The sequence below is a fragment of the Trachemys scripta genome, chromosome 1, assembly GCF_013100865.1.
Source record: "Trachemys scripta elegans isolate TJP31775 chromosome 1, CAS_Tse_1.0, whole genome shotgun sequence".
Lineage (NCBI taxonomy): Eukaryota > Metazoa > Chordata > Testudines > Emydidae > Trachemys > Trachemys scripta.
This window is the reverse complement of record NC_048298.1, coordinates 87,386,593-87,405,760: the sequence shown is the minus strand read 5'-3', so window position 1 is coordinate 87,405,760 and position 19,168 is coordinate 87,386,593. Positions and strand designations below refer to the sequence as shown.

Genomic DNA, 19,168 nt, shown 5'->3' with positions numbered 1-19,168 from the left:
GGACAGCATATCCCTGCAGCTCCTAGGGGGAGGGAAGGCCAAGGGGGCTCCACATGCTGCCCTAGCCACAAGCTCTGGCTCCGCAGCCCTGACCGGCCGGGAACCGCAGCCAGTGGGAACTGCATGGGTGGTGCCTGCAGACAGGGGCAGTGTGCAGAGCCCCCAGATCCCTCTGCCTAGGAACTGCAGGGACATGCCGGCCGCTTCCAGGGAGCCGCCCTGAAGGTAAGTGCCGCTCCACACCCCAACCCTCTGCCCCAGCCCTGAGCCCCCTCCCACACCCAAACTGCTGCTGCTGGGGGTGGAGGGAGCGTGGTAGCCCAAGACTGCCCCAACAGCAGCTGGTGCGACTGGCCCAGGGGCTGCCTGATCTGCTCAGGCAGCCCCGGAGTGCCACTGCAGAAGTCACGGACTCCGTGACAGACATACAGCCTGACTTATGACTAACACCCTCTGCCCTCTGTGCCCTCCAGTTCTTGACAACATGTCCTCTTTTATATGACATCCCCATGTCTGGAACGTTCTCCCACACCTGGTTTGTCACGGCTCCAATTTCTTCTTAGAACAGAGGATGCCTAAAAGCTCTATTGATACACCATATTCCACATCACAGTACATTGTTTATTGAAACTGCAAGCTCATCTGGGCAAGGACCTTGTCTTTTTACTGTCACTAAAGCACCTGACACTGAACTATACCAGAAAAATTGCTTTTTAGGCCTTGGTGGACAGACTGAATGAATGGGACAAAAACTGAACTCCTTTCTTGACCCTAGAGGTAGTCTCTCTAGGTCAGCTTGTGATATATTGGCCATAGATGTAGATGGGCAAAGACCTCATCAGTGTCCAAGAGCTGCAAATCCAGCACCTTTCACTAATGCTAGTTTCTGCTCTGAAGTGAATTTAAGTCTTGCCTAAACTGGGAGATATAACATTTTTAAATACTGATTTAGTGAGATCCATTTGCTAAAAAGCAAACAATTTTCAGTAACTGTTAAATTTCCTGGAGCAGACAAGTCATCAGTATGTCAGGTGAGGTTCCAGGTGCTGTCCAGAATCTCAAAAGTGCTATGTAATGCGGCCCACCCCCAGCACATCCTCTTATATTAAAGTTTTTAAGGTGAGTCCTTGGGATGCAGCCTTTCAACTGTCTTCTGAAATTCCTGAATCAGGGATATCCTCCCTTTGGCCGGATACAGGATTTTACGCAACTGATGGCCTTTTATACTGCTTCAGCATTTTTATGTGGGATAAAGGGACTAGAGTGAGGATTAAGGTCCCTCACCCCTCAAGTTTCAGAAACAAAGCTGCATGGGAAACTGAGATGCCTTCCTTCATACCTATCTTTTTTATAAAGCCATTTATAATTGCCCCTGTCCCTTTCCCAAATCTCTATCGAGTTTGTTTCTGACTGGGATTGTTTATTAGATGGTGCTGTGGCTCAGCGTCCCCACAGGCAGGTTAAAAAACTTCTGCAAGGTGAAAAGGGGCAATGTTATGTCACACCTCACTGTATCATCCCAGTGGAATTTCTTTCTCGGCCCAACAATCCTCTTTCCTGGCTTCTCATCATCATCTTCCTCTGACCCATTTTTCTCTCGTTCATCTTCTGCTTGCAATCTAGAACAATTTTTTTTGTGAGAGAATTAGGACTTAAAGACACAGACACATGATGTATTCCCCTAAGAAAGGCATGAATTCTCTCTTACCAGGCTGTACAAATTGGGGCACAGCCCTAAAGTTCTCATTACACCGTTCCCAAAGAGGCAAACAAGACTCTCCCACCCCATCTCTCCATGTGACTCTCACCACCTCTGGCTGGCAGGGGAAGTTGTGTAGACTCCTTCAGGCCTGCTCATTGCCAGTCTAGTGTTGTGAATGCAATGACAGATGGAGGATGCTCACCAGTCAATTCTTACTCCTATACCCAACCCCAAGCCCAAATCAGTTTCCCTCATGCAGTGAAGAGGTAACAGTTTTAATAATCAGGACAAAAATAATCAAGAACGTAAAAAAATACATCTCAATACCATCTTCTTCTTGTTTCCCACTCTTGATATGTTACAGCCTCCTTTTCCTCCCATCCTTAAGATCTTACTTCAAAGTCACTTAATGGGAATTCTTTTCAGAGTTAATTGACAGTGTTACTTAATTAGCTGAAGGAATCAATGAGTACTTTGCACTGTCCCAATGTCCTTTTACACCCCTATATGGTCTGAGTACATTGCCTTTGCAGTATTTATACGCCAGAATTGAGAAACATGGAAATTTAACCTATGTTTCCTGCATGAATCCCCTCACCAAATACAAATATCCCGACTTCAAAAGTACACACTTTGCATTCTTGGCTTGATTGCGAGCCTGACAGTCTTCCTGATACTTGAATAATTGTTCAGGCATGACATTGCTGACAGCCAGTCTCAGCTTTTGCAGCGGTTCCCTCAAACGGTCATCCTGGAAGGGGCAAAAACACCAAAGTAATCTTGGTACATGCACTGGAAAGGACATACCCAAGATGTTTTATGAGCTGCTGCTCAGAGATTGCAATCAAGCATTAAGAGTGATTTCTAATCAATATTCCCATCAAAGCATATGGAAACTTTAGAAACAGTTCAAGCAATACCTGCTTAATGGCAGTAACAAAAAAGCATGGGAAATTCCAACATGGTTCTCGAAAATGGCACTGAACTACCACATTATGGTTAACAATGATACAAAACGATAGTATACTGTTTAATTGATAATACAGCTGAGATGTTCTTGAACCAAAAGACCAAAAAAAGGCAAGTATCTAAAAAGAAAAACATTTCTATCTTTATGCATTTCTCACAGCATTACTTCCTGGTCTCTTCAGATGACCCTTTTTTACCAAAAAGGGGCTAAAAGAGTTTGATAGAAAAGTAAGAAAAATGGACTGAAGTGGGTACCAACACTTGCCAGTAAGTAATTTAAAATTAAGGTGGCCAAAAATTCCCAGTTGTACACAAGCCATTCGGGCAATATGCAAGACTGCCAAATTTTGAGGAATGATCATCTTCATAGCAAAAAAACTCCAGCAAATGTTAAGCTGATATTATATTATGCACCTACCATTTTCCGTGCTCTTAATTATTTTATCCCTGGCCACTGCAACCATTTGCCAAGAACGACTTTAACAAGATTCCTACAACCAGCAAGAGGACGTTGTAGCATGCAACATGTGGCACTGTCTACTCCTTCTCCTGCCCCCGCCCCTCCCCCATACCACACAGGTGATAAGCCTTTTGCCTCCATGGAACACTTCCAGGCTCTGAACAAAGTGTGGTCCCGAGTTCCTCCTCCACCTACTCTAACTACTCACACAAGTAGCAATGCATTGAACAGACCACCAGGGCAGCTTTACTATTCAATCATAGATCACAAAATACCTTCATTTACTCATCTTCAAAAGGAAAATATAAACACGCATATTTAAAAGCAAAGCAACTGTGAAAATGGAGCACAAAAATCACCTAACAGTCATAATAAGTACAAAAGGGGGTTAAACTAGATGATTCTTGCAGTCCTTTCTAACCCTATGATTCTATGAAAGCAGCATATTCAGACTCACAAAAAGGGTTAAATTGGCTAACCTCCTGTTATGATAATGACTGATTTGCATGGAATTTTGTACAATCAGGTACCCCAATTTGTGTGTCCATCCATTGTGTGTTATTAACTGTGTAATCTGCCAATAGAACAGAGCTAGAAACCAGGCACAGCCAAAGCCTTCTTGACTTCTAATCTCATCTAGCCTTCAAGATGAAGCAGGTCCATCGCCATAAAGGTCTTGATATACCTGGCAAACTAGCTTTGCTTTCAGTCTCTCAGACCCTGCTCTTACTGTTACATACATGACTCCTGCAGAAGCCACTCTCTTCCCCTTTTACCTGGACATTGAGGTGTAATTTCTTCAGACGCTTTATCAGTGTGTCCTTATTGCATGGCACAAAAGCCTCAAGATGGGAGTACACGTTGTGACGGACGATAGGACTCATCTCCTGTAACTGCAGCTCAATACTGACCAAAACAAACAAACAAGAGATAGCTAACTAGTGAGGCAATCCTGGGTGAGGATGGAAACTATGCAGAAACCTAAGGAGCTTTACATACATTAAATACTCTAGTTATGCATACAAACACACATTGAGGGTGGAGTGTTTTTCTATAGGTGTGTCAGTAAGACAAATTTTTGCAGAGAGAGATGAAAGTCCATTAGCTAACAATGAGAGTACATTCAGACAAATATGATGCATATTACCCTGGCAATACTAAACATGGTTTTGTATACCATTCATATTTGCAATTACTCTGCCAATTTCATGCAATGAATGAATCAACTGTGGCTGTTACATTTATTCAGAAATAATCTGACAACATTTTCTAAAATATTTCTTTTTCAACCTACACTATGATCATATAAGACCCTCCCCACCATACAAAAACACCCCAAACAAAAATCACCTTCCCACACCAGACACCAGGTTGCAAAGATTAGAGAATTAGAATGGGCTGGGTTTTTCCTTCTTAATAAAATCTGAAATTATTTCATTTTATGAAAACATGGGACTGTAGGGAAGTGATGTGCACACTTCCACAGAACTCTGCTAACAAACTCAAGGCCAAGGGCACTGAAAAATATTTTACACTGGATAAACCATACAGATGCATCTCTGTATTGGAACTTCTTGTCACCTGTACAGATTTTCAGCTGGTCACTAACTGGCTTAGATTAATTTGTCTTCCCCACTGGTTTAGTTTCCTTTAGGTCTTTGTAGGAGTAATTTAAAGATAACATCCCAAAACATACAGAACTGAAGAGGTGAACACTTACTCCAGCAGAATATTGTTCATATCCTGTGTGAAGAATTTCTTCCTGCCTTCTTCATCGAACAGCTTGGCAGCCTGGAAGGAGAGCAATAAAAATACCAAGCGATTTATAGCACATTTTACCCTAAAGATCTTTACAGACTTAAATAATATACAAACTACCTTTATGGCCTTATATCACCCTGTCCTGAAATACACCCACCGTAACAGTGAAATACAAAACCACTACATGACTATTTAGAACAGGAAGTGAAGAATATTACTATATCCAATTGAAACTGCAGGAGAAGCGCAAATAGGAAAACCATCATTCAATTTAGAATGTGGTCAGGTCTCTGGGGTTAGTACCCCATTCTTGCTAAAAGTGCCACAGGACCTTTCAATGAAAAGTTATTAGGACCTCTGTTTTAATGTCTCCTCCAAAAGATTCCACCAGCAGTGATATCCTCCCCCGTAAAAAAAATAAAAAATAAAATCATACTGGGACAGTGGTTCACCTGAAGGAAAAAACATGACTCAATAAATTATACCAACAGTTGAAGCAACAGTGAAATCCCTCCTCTCAGTTCATTAAGGATTCTCTTCCTCCCTAGGATTACTGGTTCCTGCTGCAAATCCTCTGCCTTCCTAAGAGGACCTATCTCCACTGCTCCTGATGGAGCCCCTGTGAAGGAATCATGTAGACAAGGAGCCACATCCACTTCCTCCTCTACGGTGCTGTCCAGTGTTCTCTCCAGCTTTGGTTTTATGGAGTGGAGATCCTATCTGTGCTCCCTCCTTCTGTTCCTGTATCTTCCTAGCCCTACGGGGAGTGGGAGGGAAGATGGACTTCTACTCCTTCCCACTGCTCTCAGTCTACACTGAAATTGAAGGTATGATTGGCAGCTCTGGTAAGCATAGCTAGATTAAAGCTAATGTGGGTAAGAGACTAAAATAAGAGTGAAGACACAGTGGCATGGGCTTTAGCACAGGCTGTACAAGGTGGCCTGGAGACCCGGGGTACATGCGTTGCTAACCCATACTGCTGCATCTTCACTGCTATTTTCAGCATGTTAGGATACTGAAAAAGGATGCGCTTGTGAATGCCTGGAGCATTGTGCAAGTGTGATATCATTCCAATATGTGAGACTACAGATAATGTGATAATCACACAGCAGTTGTGAATTGACTATATAGAGAATGTCAATTTTTTAAAAAAATGAAAAATGTTCTCCAATCTATTTCCATAGTCAATGTATTATTCTGACAGTAGCAACTGCCACAAACAATTATGATGATTTAAACTATTCGGTCCGGTCCAAATAGAAACCTAATGCTCTCCTGACATTTAAAATGTGATGTCTCTCCTCGTCCTTATGAGCATGAGGCTTCAGAAAGAAAGAAAATAGGTATATTGATTGATTGACATGCAAGTGAGACCCTACCTTTCTAAGAAACTTTGGATGTGAATGCATGTAAACCTTGTCCTTGTAGATCACGTATAGAGGACCAGAAAAAGTACATATGCAGTGTTGTTGTAGCCATGTTGGTCCGAGGACGTTAGACACACAAAATGGGTGACGCAATATCTTTTATTGGACCAACTTCTATTGGAGAGAGAGAGAGACAAACTTTCGAAAGCTTGTGTCCCACACCAACAGAAATTGGTCCAATAAAAGATGTCACCCACCTCATTAGAATACATAATTAACCCAATCTGCTGGCTGAGGTGATTGCCACCAAAAAGGCTACATTCACTGAGATATATAGCAAGGAAAATATAACTAAAGGTTCAATGGGAGCACCCATTAGTTTTGACAACACCAAGTTCAAGTGGGTACAACCTCTCCAGAGCCTTCAAAAACTTAATTGCAATAGAGCTGGAAAAGACAATGATTATCAGAGGGTGAAAAGCCAAAATAGTTGCTAAATGGACTTTGATTGATTAAACAAATGTTTTAGGGATAATAGATAATCCAGAATATGATGCATTGGTAACCGGATCTGGAAAACAGATTTCTGCTGGGACAAGATGGAGAATCCCTTCCGCTCGGCTAAGTAAATATACCCAGTGGATTATTTTCTATGATTTAAAAGCATATCTTAACTCCTCTTGCACAAGCCTCTTCCTAGGAGGTTAGCCACAGAGCGATCCAGTCTGTCACGTGGAGGGCCCACAGTTTGGAATGGAGGAGGTGACTGTGTTCCACAGAGATTAGATGTGGGTCTGCTGGCAGAGTGACTAACTTTGATCAAGTGGAAAACCAGTGTTGCCAAGGCCAACTTGGAGCTATAAGTCTGATCCATTGTATGGTCCTATCTAATTTTTAACAATACTCTGAGAAAGAGTGGAACTGGAGGAAATGTGTACAAAATCAGGTTTGTCTAGGGTAACAGAAAAGTGTCTGAGACTCCAGGCTGTGATCTTGTTGAGAGCAAAACTGATGACACTGCCTATTAACTTTCGTTGCAAAGAGGTCTACCTGGGGAGTCCCCCACAGTTAGAAAATGGACTTGGAAATGCCTAGACAGAGATCACTCATGGTGGTTGGTAAAACAATCTGCTTAACTGGTCCTTCATGCATGGAAGGTGAGAGGTTTTGAGGTTGATTTAATTGGTGATGGAAAAGTCCCACAGGTTGATTGCCTCTAGGCATAGAGTTGAGCATGCCCCTCCTTGCCTGTTCACATAAAATGTAGCTGCCATATTGTCTGTAAGTATACACAGATTTCTTCCCTTGGTATGGGAATGGAAGGCTCAATGAGCCAGCTGAATGGCCCTTAATTCTCTGTCATTTGTATGCAGAGTCAAATCCTGTGTAGACCACAAACCATGCACCTGCAGGGAACCCAGCTGAGGACGGAAGCATCTGTAACCAGGGTCAAAGCTGGTTGAGGAGGAGGAAAAACAACCCCCACTCCCACACACACCTCTCCATACATATTTGAAGGGTTTGTACTTAGCCAGCTTTCCTGTGGGAGGAAGGGAAGACAGAGTTTGCTACCAAACCTTGGTGGGCTCCACAATAACTTCATTAATTGGAAGCACCACCCAAGAAGGTCCTGCAGTAGCTAAAATGTCAATCAGCCTATGGGATGACTCAAACTTCTTCCACCTGGATATTCAAGGTGGAAGCCACTCTTTTTAAAAGGTCTTGATGGGCCAAATAGTCAACAGATGGGGGTGACTAATCCTCTGAAACCACTCCTTCATCAGGAGATGCACAGGATGAAGCCAAAATTGGCTGAGGTAGACCCTCCCCTGGCTTTTCAAAAGGAAGATTCCCCTGAGCAACATCCTCCTCCATGGTACTGAGCCTGATACCAGGCATGCTCTCCTTGGTGGGATGGTACTTGACCTTACTTGATGAAGCGGAATGGAGTGGGCATGGAAAGGACCTGGAAGTAGGCGGAAATTCTCAAGGGTTCCAAAACAGCAATTGGTTAGGTCCAGGAGCCTAATTACTTCCAGGCCATGTCAGTCAGGACAAACCCTGCTCTGGGTACCAGGGCGTTAAGATCTCAGAGGGGAATGAAGAAATACAGGACATGACCTCAAAGTCCAAAGAGGAATCAGTCTCTTCTGACCAAGATGGAAGGGAGGCGCTGTTCATGTTCGTGCTGGTGATCAGCATTGGAAGTCCTGGGATGATGGTACCAGAGAAATCATCTCCAGCTTCCCTCTTGATGGCACCACACAATGAGGCTCTTGGATATCCAGAGGCGCCCAGGGTACCAAAGTCTGTATTGTAGTAGCTGGCAAAGTTTGACCTGTGGTCTTTGGTACCAGATAAGAGGTCTCCTACACCACCTGAGACAATGGTACCGAGAGGCTCAATAAGTCACTTGCAGCAGTATAAGCCACTGGAGTTGATGGCACCAAGATTGCCTCTGGTTGATGGGTCAATACAGACAGCACAGAGGAGCTTCACAGTGCCACTTCAGGGGCTTGATGCGACAGTGCCTGTGCCAGATTCGACAATCCTGCCTGAGCAGATGATTTCCTCATGGAGTGTCTCAGCTTCGAGTGCTCTTTACTTCCATTATCTGCATGCCTGCTGAACTTCAGTGCCACGGATTCTCCCTCTCCCTTTGGAGGCAGACCTGTGATGTTGCTTCCTCAGCACTGGGAAAGGTGACCAGTGCAGAGACTCAGACAATACAGATCGAGTGCTCCTCACTGAAGCCAAAACACTCAGCATCCATTCGAAGCAGGACGGTACAGCGCTTCTTCCATAAGGAGAAATTTAAGTCTACCTGTCCTGTCTTTCTTGGTTCTAGGTTTAAAGTCCCTACAAAATTGAGACTGACCCCTGAAGTGCAACTCCCCAAGATGTTTCAGGCAACAGGAATGCAAGTCACTCAGTGGCATCAGCTCCTTGCAGGAGCAGCAGGGCTTAAATCCTAGTGACTAAGACATGCCCTAGTATGGTTCCCAGTAATGGGAACTGAAGTTTTTGAAAAACATTTAAAAGTAAAACTTATAACCATCGCTAACACTATAAACTACTAAATTAATAAAAATGGGGACAAGTTATATATAAATAGAAGGACAAAACTTGCAATTGCATGACAACTGTCATGGGCAGTAAGGTACTGAGGAGGGGGAGGTCAGGGACAGCCTCACCCTCTATACTACCATGCAGCAGTGCAGGGTAGCTGGGGATGCATGTGCCGCCTCAATGGGTATCCTTGACAGAAAAAATTGACCGTGCACTGGGTGCGCGCACCCCTGAAGTGGAATGGACATGTAATCACCCAAAGAAAAACTGACTAGTTTATTTTTCATCCTTCAAATTGATATGCACATAGTAAATAAGCAGCATGGTGAAAAAATTAATACTTTCAGTTTCAATAAGATTAAGGTGACAATAAAATAACTTAGATTTTAAAAAAACTAAATCCTCAAAGATTTTAAACCTGACAGTATCTTTGTGAATGAACTTGGATTCTGTCCTCCTTCCTACCTCTACAAACGAAAATGTTCAGAAATCATTAAAATTAGCAAAAGAGTCAAAGTTCTAAAAATTACCACTGAAACTGAAAGGACATATTTTCAAGTGTCTCTCCCTGACGCAAAGTGGGAAAGTCTCTTTAAAAATATCACAGGTTTACTCCTTCCTGATTGAACTTGGCAAGAAGGGCAGGAATAAAAAGACATTATTAGCAAAATAAATGAGCAAGGAATTAGGAGTTAAAGATGGAAAAGATTTATTAAGTCATCTAGACTATCCAAGCCCAAACCTCACTAGTGCTGGATTTTTCTGTACAGAATATTCAACTGTTTTGTCTAGTCATTTTAGTTCAAGCAATGATGTTCCCACTACTTCCCTATGGAAAGCATTCCACAAGCTATTGTGAGGTGAAATAAACTAAACAATAGATCTTGTTTCTGGCATATATTTCCTTTATATTCAACCTACATCATCTTTGCTTAGTTTCATCAACTTAATCTTACTCTCAGTCCCTGGGGGTGAACCAAACAATTATAATCCCTTCCTGATATTTCTACCAGCATTTAAAGGATATGACATCGCAGCTTAGACTGTAACTATTCCTCTCGGCTCTCAAGGGTCCCTGAATGCAATCCCCTACCAATGAGTTTACACTTACTATTCGTAGGTCTCCAATGCGCTTTTCAAGAAGGACAGGCAGGCCTTCTGGGAGGGCAGGCACCTGCTTTGGTGTCATGACCTGAGAGGTGTTGGTTGGCTGAGTGGCACTTCCATTCTCTCCTGATGGCTCAGACACTGGGCTGCCATTAGAGGTGCCGTCAAGCAGCTTGTCAAAGTCAATCTCTCCCAGAATCTCCAGGGCACTTTCGGTTTCCTGCAGGAGCTCATGCTCATTTGTGCTACCAAAAATGGAGAGGACAGGATCGGTAACCCTGAGGTTCAAGTCTGAGACATCATTTCCTGTGGTAGCAGAGGAGGAAGGGACTTTACTAGGGGTGGAGGTGGCAATAGTCACTGGGGGTTCTGGATTGGATTCTTTCTTCCTCAGGGCTTCCTTCTCCTTTTGGAACTTCCGGATCATGGCTGCCAAAGAAAGCGAGTCCTTGTATAACTTCTTCTTCTTCTTTTCAGATTTGTGTGAATTTAAAGCCATTACTCTGCAGAGAATGGAAACTTTTGTTAGAACGCATACAACTGCCAATGCCAAAGTCACTTTCTGCAAGCATATGGGAATTCACAACAGGTCAAAAATAACCAGTGGGGAAGAAGAGCAAAGTCAGCCTTGCATGCATGCACCATGAGATTTTTACCCTATCAAAACATTATAGACCTCGTTGCCAACCAAACTGCTCCTTTTCCATGCTGCCCATCTCTTCATCATCCACCACTAGTAAATCCTGCACACAATACAGTATTAACAAAGTAAAACTTATCCTAATGAATGGTGAAGAGCAAATTATGGAGGAATCAGTAGACGCCATAGTTAAGACAAGAGTCTAAACTTATATTCTAAAGCTATTTTCTGTATTGCCTTCCAAACATTTGAATGGTGACCAGTTTGCTTTTGATTTGGTATGTTTAACTATCGTATGGCAGAAATGTTTCCTAAGAATTTTGAAAGTGTAGAATTAATGTTTATATCCTACTCAATCAAAATAAAGTTCCTATATATTTCCTCGATTTCTCATTATTTTTTAGCACGTTATAAGCAATAGCAGGTTTTCAGAGTTAATTCTTAGACACTCACAAACAGGTCAGTTTTAGTTCATGGAGAATTTACCAAGAGTCAATCTAAGAATCTTTATCTTTATGTACTATCCAGAGAGAATAGGAAGGATCAAACTAAAAGATAGTTTAGTTACTCTGTTTATTACAAATATTTAAGATTTTAGAGGACTATAAAAAGTTCTCCACGATCAGATAACAGAAAACATGACACTGTCCCACTGGATACATATTTTTAAGTCTCAACTAACAAAGCCTGCATTGGTAGGAAGACTGGATAGGATGGATGCCTGGAGCAGGAAGGTAGGGACTGAAGAGGTTAACAGAGATTTACTGAGAAGGGAAACCTGATGCGGTTATGAAATGTAACGGGAGCAGGCAGGACAGGAGAGTCTAGTTGTGGAAAGAAGGGCAGGTGGAGTGGCAGGGAGCAAACAGAAGACGTACACAAGAAGAAACATGGTGAAAAGATGAAAAATAGTAGACTAGGAGATAAATAAAGGAATGACAACATATAGCAGAAGTAAAAAGGAATAGGTGTAAAAAGGAATACACTACAGTGAGAAAATGAAGAATCAGAGAAGAAAAGTCTGCATTAGAAAAGAACATGCTGCAAGTGCCTCAAATGCTGTCTTATTTGGCATTATCAACCTGGAATTCAGTATCATCTTAGAGCTCAACATCAATGAGTTACTTGAAGTTGGCGCTCAAACGCTACATTTAACATGTTAGGATTTCACTAGTGCATGAATGCCTGAGTATCACAGCACTTCAAGCACTGAAACATTCAGCACTGAAATCCTTACACATGAAATCTGATGATGATATACACAGTTAGAAAACTACAGGGAATGGTATAGGAGAGGCATGGAGAAATGCGGGGAGGAGGAGACTGTAGGCATAAAGAGCAACAATACTGCTTTCCACCTTACCTTTCTAGCAACACTTTCTATATAGTTTCCTTTCTCACTGCACGCCTCTGTGGGCACCTGCCATTAACAAATGTGAATGGAGCAAATGAAAGCAAGGGCACAAAGAGACGGGCAAAATGAAAAAAAAGGAGACTAAGGATGGGAAGGAGACTTCATGGCATGAAAAAGAGGGAAGGGAAAAGAGAAGAAGAGAAAAGAGAAGAGAAAATATTGCTGGTAAGGGGCCCTGGGCAGAGGAGAGGTGCTGATCTTCATGGACTCCAGGCTCCTTTTGCATACAGTAGACTCAGACTCATAGACTTTAAGGTCAGAAGGGACCATTATGATCATCTAGTCTGACCTCCCGCATGATGCAGGCCACAAAGCGGTCCCAACCCTTTCCCTTGACTCTGCTGTTGAAGTCCCCAAATCCTGTGGTTTAGAGACTTCAAGTAGCAGAGAATCCTCCAGCTAGAGACCCCTGCCCCATGCTGCGGAGGAAGGCGAAAAACCTCCAGGGCCTCTGCCAATCTACCCTGGAGGAAAATTCCTTCCCGACCCCAAATATGGCGATCAGTAGAACCCCGAGCATGTAGGCAAGATTCTCCAGCCAGACCCTCATTGGCCATTGCTACTATTTACCAGCGATGGCACGCTGTTCATTTGACTAAAATCATGTTATCCCATTAAACCATTCCCTCCATAAACTTATCTAGCTTAATCTTAAAACCAGACAGGTCCTTTGCCCCAACCGTTTCCCTCGGAAGGCTGTTCCAATATTTCACCTGACGGTCAGAAACCTTCGTCTAATTTCAAGCCTAAACTTCCCCACGGCCAGTTTATATCCATTCATTCTCGTGTCCACATTAGTACTGAGCTGAAATAATTCCTCTCCCTCCCTGGTAGAACTTCAGAGTTACAAACAGCTTGTGAACAGGGGTTGTTCATAACTCAAATGTTTGTAACTCTGAAAAAACATTATGACTGTTCTTTCAAAAGTTTACAACTGAACACTGACATAATACAACTTTGACACTTTACTATGCGAAGAAAAATGCTGCTTTCCCTTTTATTTTTTTTAGTAGCTTAAATTTAACACAGTACTGTACTGTGTTTGCTTTTTTTTTGTCTCTGCTGCTGCCTAATTGTATACTTCCAGTTCCAAATGAGGTGTGTGGTTGAATGGTCAGTTCATAACTCTGGTGTGCGTAACTCTGAGGTTCTATTGTACTTAATTTCTCCTGCTTCTCTCTTCCCTGCTCAAGGTTTTGTGGCATTACTACGGATATTTAAACATTAAATTACTAATGCAAAACCATGGGTTTCCCAAACAAGAACTTCATTAGCTAACAGTTATGGTTGGAAGTGCTACTACAGAGAACAATTATTATAAAAAATAAACTGTGGAAATCACCAGCTAAGGTATACAATTTTGATGCCAAACTTCAGGCATGTCTATAATGCCCCACCGTTCAGACTAAAGAGATGTGAATAGCAGTATGTACCAAAGTGCGACTCTGTAACTCCCCCATGGAGATGCTGTGGGCATGAACTCACATCTGTATTAGTGTGAACTCAGGACCTTTAAGATTGCACCCACAGCATCCTCATAGGAGAGATAAAGCACAGCTTTTTGGTATACACTGCTATTCGCATCCCCTTACTCCAACATGCAGGGCAGAATAGACATGCCTTCTCCATGCAATTCGTTAATGTACACCTACCTAGACTGCAAATTTCTGTCTGAGCAACAATCCAGTCTCAACTTTGCATCCGTATTGCTGCTCTGAAGGTGGGGACAGAAGAAACTCAAAACAACCTTCCCATCCATAAGAAGTTTTATCTCAATGACAACAGCCACTATAATGCATTATTGAGACTTGTAAAGTAGATGCACAAAACATTATTCTGCTTTATAGCTATATATGGTCTACTAATCATACATAAGAACGGCCATACTGGGTCAGACCAAAGATCCATCTAGCCCAGTATCCTGTCTTTCAACAGAGAGAATGAACAGAATAGGTACTCATCAAGTGATCCATCCCCTGTCACCCATTCCCAGCTTCTGGCAAACAGAGGCTAGAGACACCATGCCTGCCCATCCTGGCTAATAGCTATTGATGAACCTATCCTCCATGAATTTATCTAGTTCTTTTTTGAACCCTGTTATGGTCTTGGCCTTCACAACATCCTCTGGCAAGGAGTTCCACACAGGTTGACTGTGCATTGTGTGAAGAAATACTTCCTTTTGTTTGTTTTAAACCTGCTGCCTATTAATTTCATTTGGTGACCCCTAGTTCTTGTGTTATGAGAAGGAGTAAATAATACTTCCTTATTTACTTTCTCCATACCAGTCGTGATTTTATAGACCTCTATCATATCCCCCTTAATCATTTCTTTTCCAATCTGAAAAGTCCCAGTCTTATTAATTTCTTCACCTATCCTAATCATTTTTGTGGCTCTTTTCTGAACCTTTTCCAATTCTAATATATCTTTTTTGAGATGGGGCAACCACATCTGCATGCAGTATTCAAGATGTGGGCATAACATGGATCTATAGAGAGGCAATATGATATTTTCTCTTATCTACCTCTTTCTTAATGATTCCCAACATCTGTTCACTTTTTTGACTGCCGCTAAACACAGAGTGGATGTTTTCAGCGAACTATCCACAATGACTCCAAGATCACTTTCCTGAGTGGTAATAGCTAAATTAGACCCCATCATTTTATATGTACAGTTGGGATTATGTTTTCCAATGTGCATTACTTTGCATTTATCAACATTGAATTTCAGCTGCCATTTTGTTGCCGAGTCAGCCAGTTTTGTGAGATCCCTTTGTAGCTCTTTGCAGTCTGCTTTTGACTTAACTATCTTGAATAGTTTTGTGTCATCTGCAAATTTTGCAACCTCACTGTTTACCCCTTTTTCTAGATCATTTCTGAATACATTGAATAGTACTGGTCCCAGTACAGACTCCTGGAGGACACCACTATTTACTTCTCACCATTCTGAAAACTGATAATTTATTCCTACTCTTTGTCTCCTATCTTTTAACCAGTTACCGATCCATGAGAGGACCTTCCCTCTTATCCCATGACAGCTTACTTTGCTTCAGAACCCTTGGTGAGAGACCTTGTCAAAGGCTTTCTGAAAATCTAAGTACACTATATCCACTGGATCCTCCTTGTCCACATGCTTGTTGACCCCCTTAAAGAATTCTAGTAGATCGGTGAGGCATGATTTTCCTTTATAAAAATCAAGTTGACTCTTCCCCAACAAATCATGTTCATGTATGTGTCTGACAATTCTGTTCTTTACTATTGTTTCAACCAGTCTGCCTGGTACTGAAGTCAGGCTTACTGACCTGTGATTACCGGGATCACCTGTGGACCCCTTTTTAAAAATTGGCGTCACAGTAGCGATGCTCCAGTCATTTACAAAGTCATATAATATGTGATCACGTAACTAAAGGCATAACACATATGGACAAGGAACAGAGGGTCCTGTAGTACCTTTAAGACTAACAGAAGTATTGGGAGCATAAGCTTTCGTGGGTAAGAACCTCACTTTTTCAGATGCAAGATGCAGTGCAGGCGAGCGATGTGCTGGCCGCGGCTTCTCGCCGCCCCCATTGGCCCGGGACGGCGAACCGCGGCCAGTGGGGGCCGCGATCGGCCGAACCTGCCGCGTCAGCGGGTAAATAAAACTGGCCCAGCCCGCCAGGGTGCTTACCCTGATGAGCCACGTGCCGAACGTTGCCAACCCCTGCTTTAGATTCACAACACACATCTCTGCCACTTAAGCTAACAGAGTTACTGATAGCACTATCAGATTGTCATCATGTATATGGACCAGCCACTAGAAGTGGATAAGAAACACTGCTAATACAGTTCACAGATATTTGCTGACAGCAGAGGTAATGGAAGGTTTGGGAATTTTGGGTTACATTCCAGGTTCTGGAGGGGAGTGCACTCTAATGGTCCCCTCAAGCCTCACTCCTTCTGCCCCAAGCTCTCCAAGTTATACCTATCCCAATCTTCTCTTTGACCTCCCCCCAGCTCTTTGTATAAGTATCCTCCCTCTAGCTTCTCAGCACAGTCTCAGTCTTCTCACCTAGCAAGTACTAGCCTCCCCTCTGAACAGCATGTCTGAGTCTTCACTCCTCCACCTCAGCTCCCACTCCCAGTTTCCCTCCCCAGGCTCTTCACTCCAGTCTCCTTACTTCCTTACCTAGCCAGTCCTAGCCCCCAACCTACCACTGCCTCCTCATGTGATCTCTCTTCCTTGCTGCAATGGCTCTGAATCCTAGTCTTCCCCCTAAACTGGTTCCCAATCCTTTCTCATGCCCACATTTCCCTTCCCCACAGCTGGCTCCCAATTCCAGTCTCCCTCCCCCACAAGGCAAGCTCTTACTTCTACAGTTCTATCTCAGCCCCAGTCTCCCCCCAGCCTCTTGTCCCAATCTACTCCCTCTACTGCCACCCATCCCAGGTCCAGTTCTCATCCCCTCTGCATTCAAGTCAGAAGGCTTTTTCCTCCTTGCTGCTCAAGTCCCAACAATGGGAACACAGACTATAAAGAGACAGTCTCCCTTTTTTGAAGTCATCTGTTCAGTGCCACTGCAGCCAGAAGTAGCAACTGCAGAGTAAGTCTTGCTCAGTCACTGCCGCTCTGTAGAATTTAGCTGCCAAACTCCAACAAGACTCTATTGAGCATGTATGAATTGAGATTTTTTTTTCCAGATCTTTAGAACTTGGACAAATGTGTGTGGTTTAATCACAGGAACAGTGAAAGACACGTCCAAGGCCAGGATGACAAATTGTCAGCCACTGTTCCAAAGCATGGTGGCACTAAACTTCTCAATGACACAGTTTTTGGATTTGATTTTAACACGGGCAAAACCACTTACTTTTTCCTAATCTTATTTTCACAAACTACTGAACCATTTTTGCTGAAACTTAAACAAACAAAAAAGCCAGCCGGAGGAAGGCACCCAGCATGGGAAATTTCAGCCCATATGGCTAAAATTTGGCATACTTATAACTAAGCAATTGAAAACAGGGTCTTTATAATCAAAATGGCTGTGTAACCTTAGCTAAAGATGGCGCTATTAGTATAGCATGTAACAAACTCCTTTTTGGACTAACAGCACAGAGAGTGTCATAACTCTATTTCTATATTTGTCTGTGTACATTAGGCTCTCTGAAAACCCTATCACCATGGTATACAAAAGCAGATATTAATGGATGAGACAATTACACAAGTATATGTATATACACCACCTAGGTTTACATCACTCTTCAGATTTAAGCAACAGAGGGTCCTGTGGCACCTTTGAGACTAACAGAAGTATTGGGAGCATACACTAACACAGGAACAAATCAACCTACCCTTAGAGCCCCGACCGGGGTTATTCTATCTACTACCTAAGATCCACAAACCTGGAAATCCTGGACGCCCCATCATCTCGGGCATTGGCACTCTCACTGAAGGACTGTCTGGATATGTGGACTCCCTACTCAGACCCTACGCCACCAGCACTCCCAGCTATCTCCGTGACACCACAGATTTCCTGAGAAAACTACAATGCATTGGTGACCTCCCAGAAAACACCATCCTAGCCACCATGGATGTAGAGGCTCTCTACACAAACATCCCACATACTGATGGAATACAAGCTGTCAGGAACAGTATCCCTGATGATGACACAGCACAACTTATTACTGAGCTCTGTGACTTTATCCTCACGCACAATTATTTCAAATTTGGTGACAATATATACCTCCAGACCAGTGGCACCGCTATAGGCACCCGCATGGCCCCACAATATGCCAACATTTTTATGGCTGACCTGGAACAACGCTTCCTCAGCTCTCGTCCACTCATGCCCCTTCTCTACCTACGCTATATTGATGACATCTTCATCATCTAGTCCCATGGGAAGGAGACCCTGGAAGAATTCCACCATGCTTTCAACAGCTTCCACCCCACCGTCAACCTCAGCCTGGACCAATCTACACGGGAGGTCCACTTCCTAGACACCACCGTACAAATAAGCGATGGCCACATTAACACCACCCTATACCGAAAACCCACCGACCGCTACGCCTACCTTCATGCCTCCAGCTTCCACCCCGGTCACACCATACGATCCATCGTCTACAGCCAAGCACTGAGGTACAATCGCATCTGCTCCAACCCCTCAGAAAGAGACCAACACCTACAAGATCTTCACCAAGCATTCTCAAAACTACGATACCCACACAAGGAAATAAAGAAACAAATCAACAGAGCCAGACGTGTACCCAGAAGCCTCCTGCTACAAGACAGGCCCAGAAGAGAAACCAACAGAACTCCACTGGCCATCACCTACAGTCCTCAGCTTAGACCTCTCCAACGCATCATCAGTGATCTACAACCCATCCAGGACAATGATCTCTCACTTTCACAGACCTTGGGAGGCAGGCCAGTCCTCGCCCACAGACAACCTGCCAACCTTAAGCATATTCTCACCAGCAACCACGCATCGCACCATAACAACTCTAACTCAGGAACCAACCCATGCAACAAATCTCGATGCCAACTCTGCCCACATATCTACACCAGCAACACCATCACAGGACCTAACCAGATCAGCTACAACATCACTGGCTCATTCACCTGCACGTCCACCAATGTTATATATGCCAGCAATGCCCCTCTGCTATGTACATTGGCCAAACTGGACAGTCACTACGCAAGAGGA

General features: G+C 43.2%; 1 protein-coding gene across 3 annotated transcripts in view; it reads right to left on the bottom strand.

Moving 5' to 3' along the window:
- UBN2 (ubinuclein 2) overlaps positions 1 to 19,168 on the bottom strand; it is a 105,554-nt gene that overhangs the window by 52,821 nt on the left and 33,565 nt on the right. For all 3 annotated transcript variants that reach the window (XM_034774776.1, XM_034774790.1, XM_034774782.1), the window contains exons 6-10: positions 10,440 to 10,938; positions 4,852 to 4,922; positions 3,908 to 4,037; positions 2,335 to 2,453; positions 1,506 to 1,619 (exon numbers count right to left, since the gene is read on the bottom strand). In XM_034774776.1, coding sequence (XP_034630667.1) covers positions 1,506 to 1,619; positions 2,335 to 2,453; positions 3,908 to 4,037; positions 4,852 to 4,922; positions 10,440 to 10,938 — 933 coding nt within the window. The remainder of the gene's footprint in view (positions 1 to 1,505; positions 1,620 to 2,334; positions 2,454 to 3,907; positions 4,038 to 4,851; positions 4,923 to 10,439; positions 10,939 to 19,168) is intronic.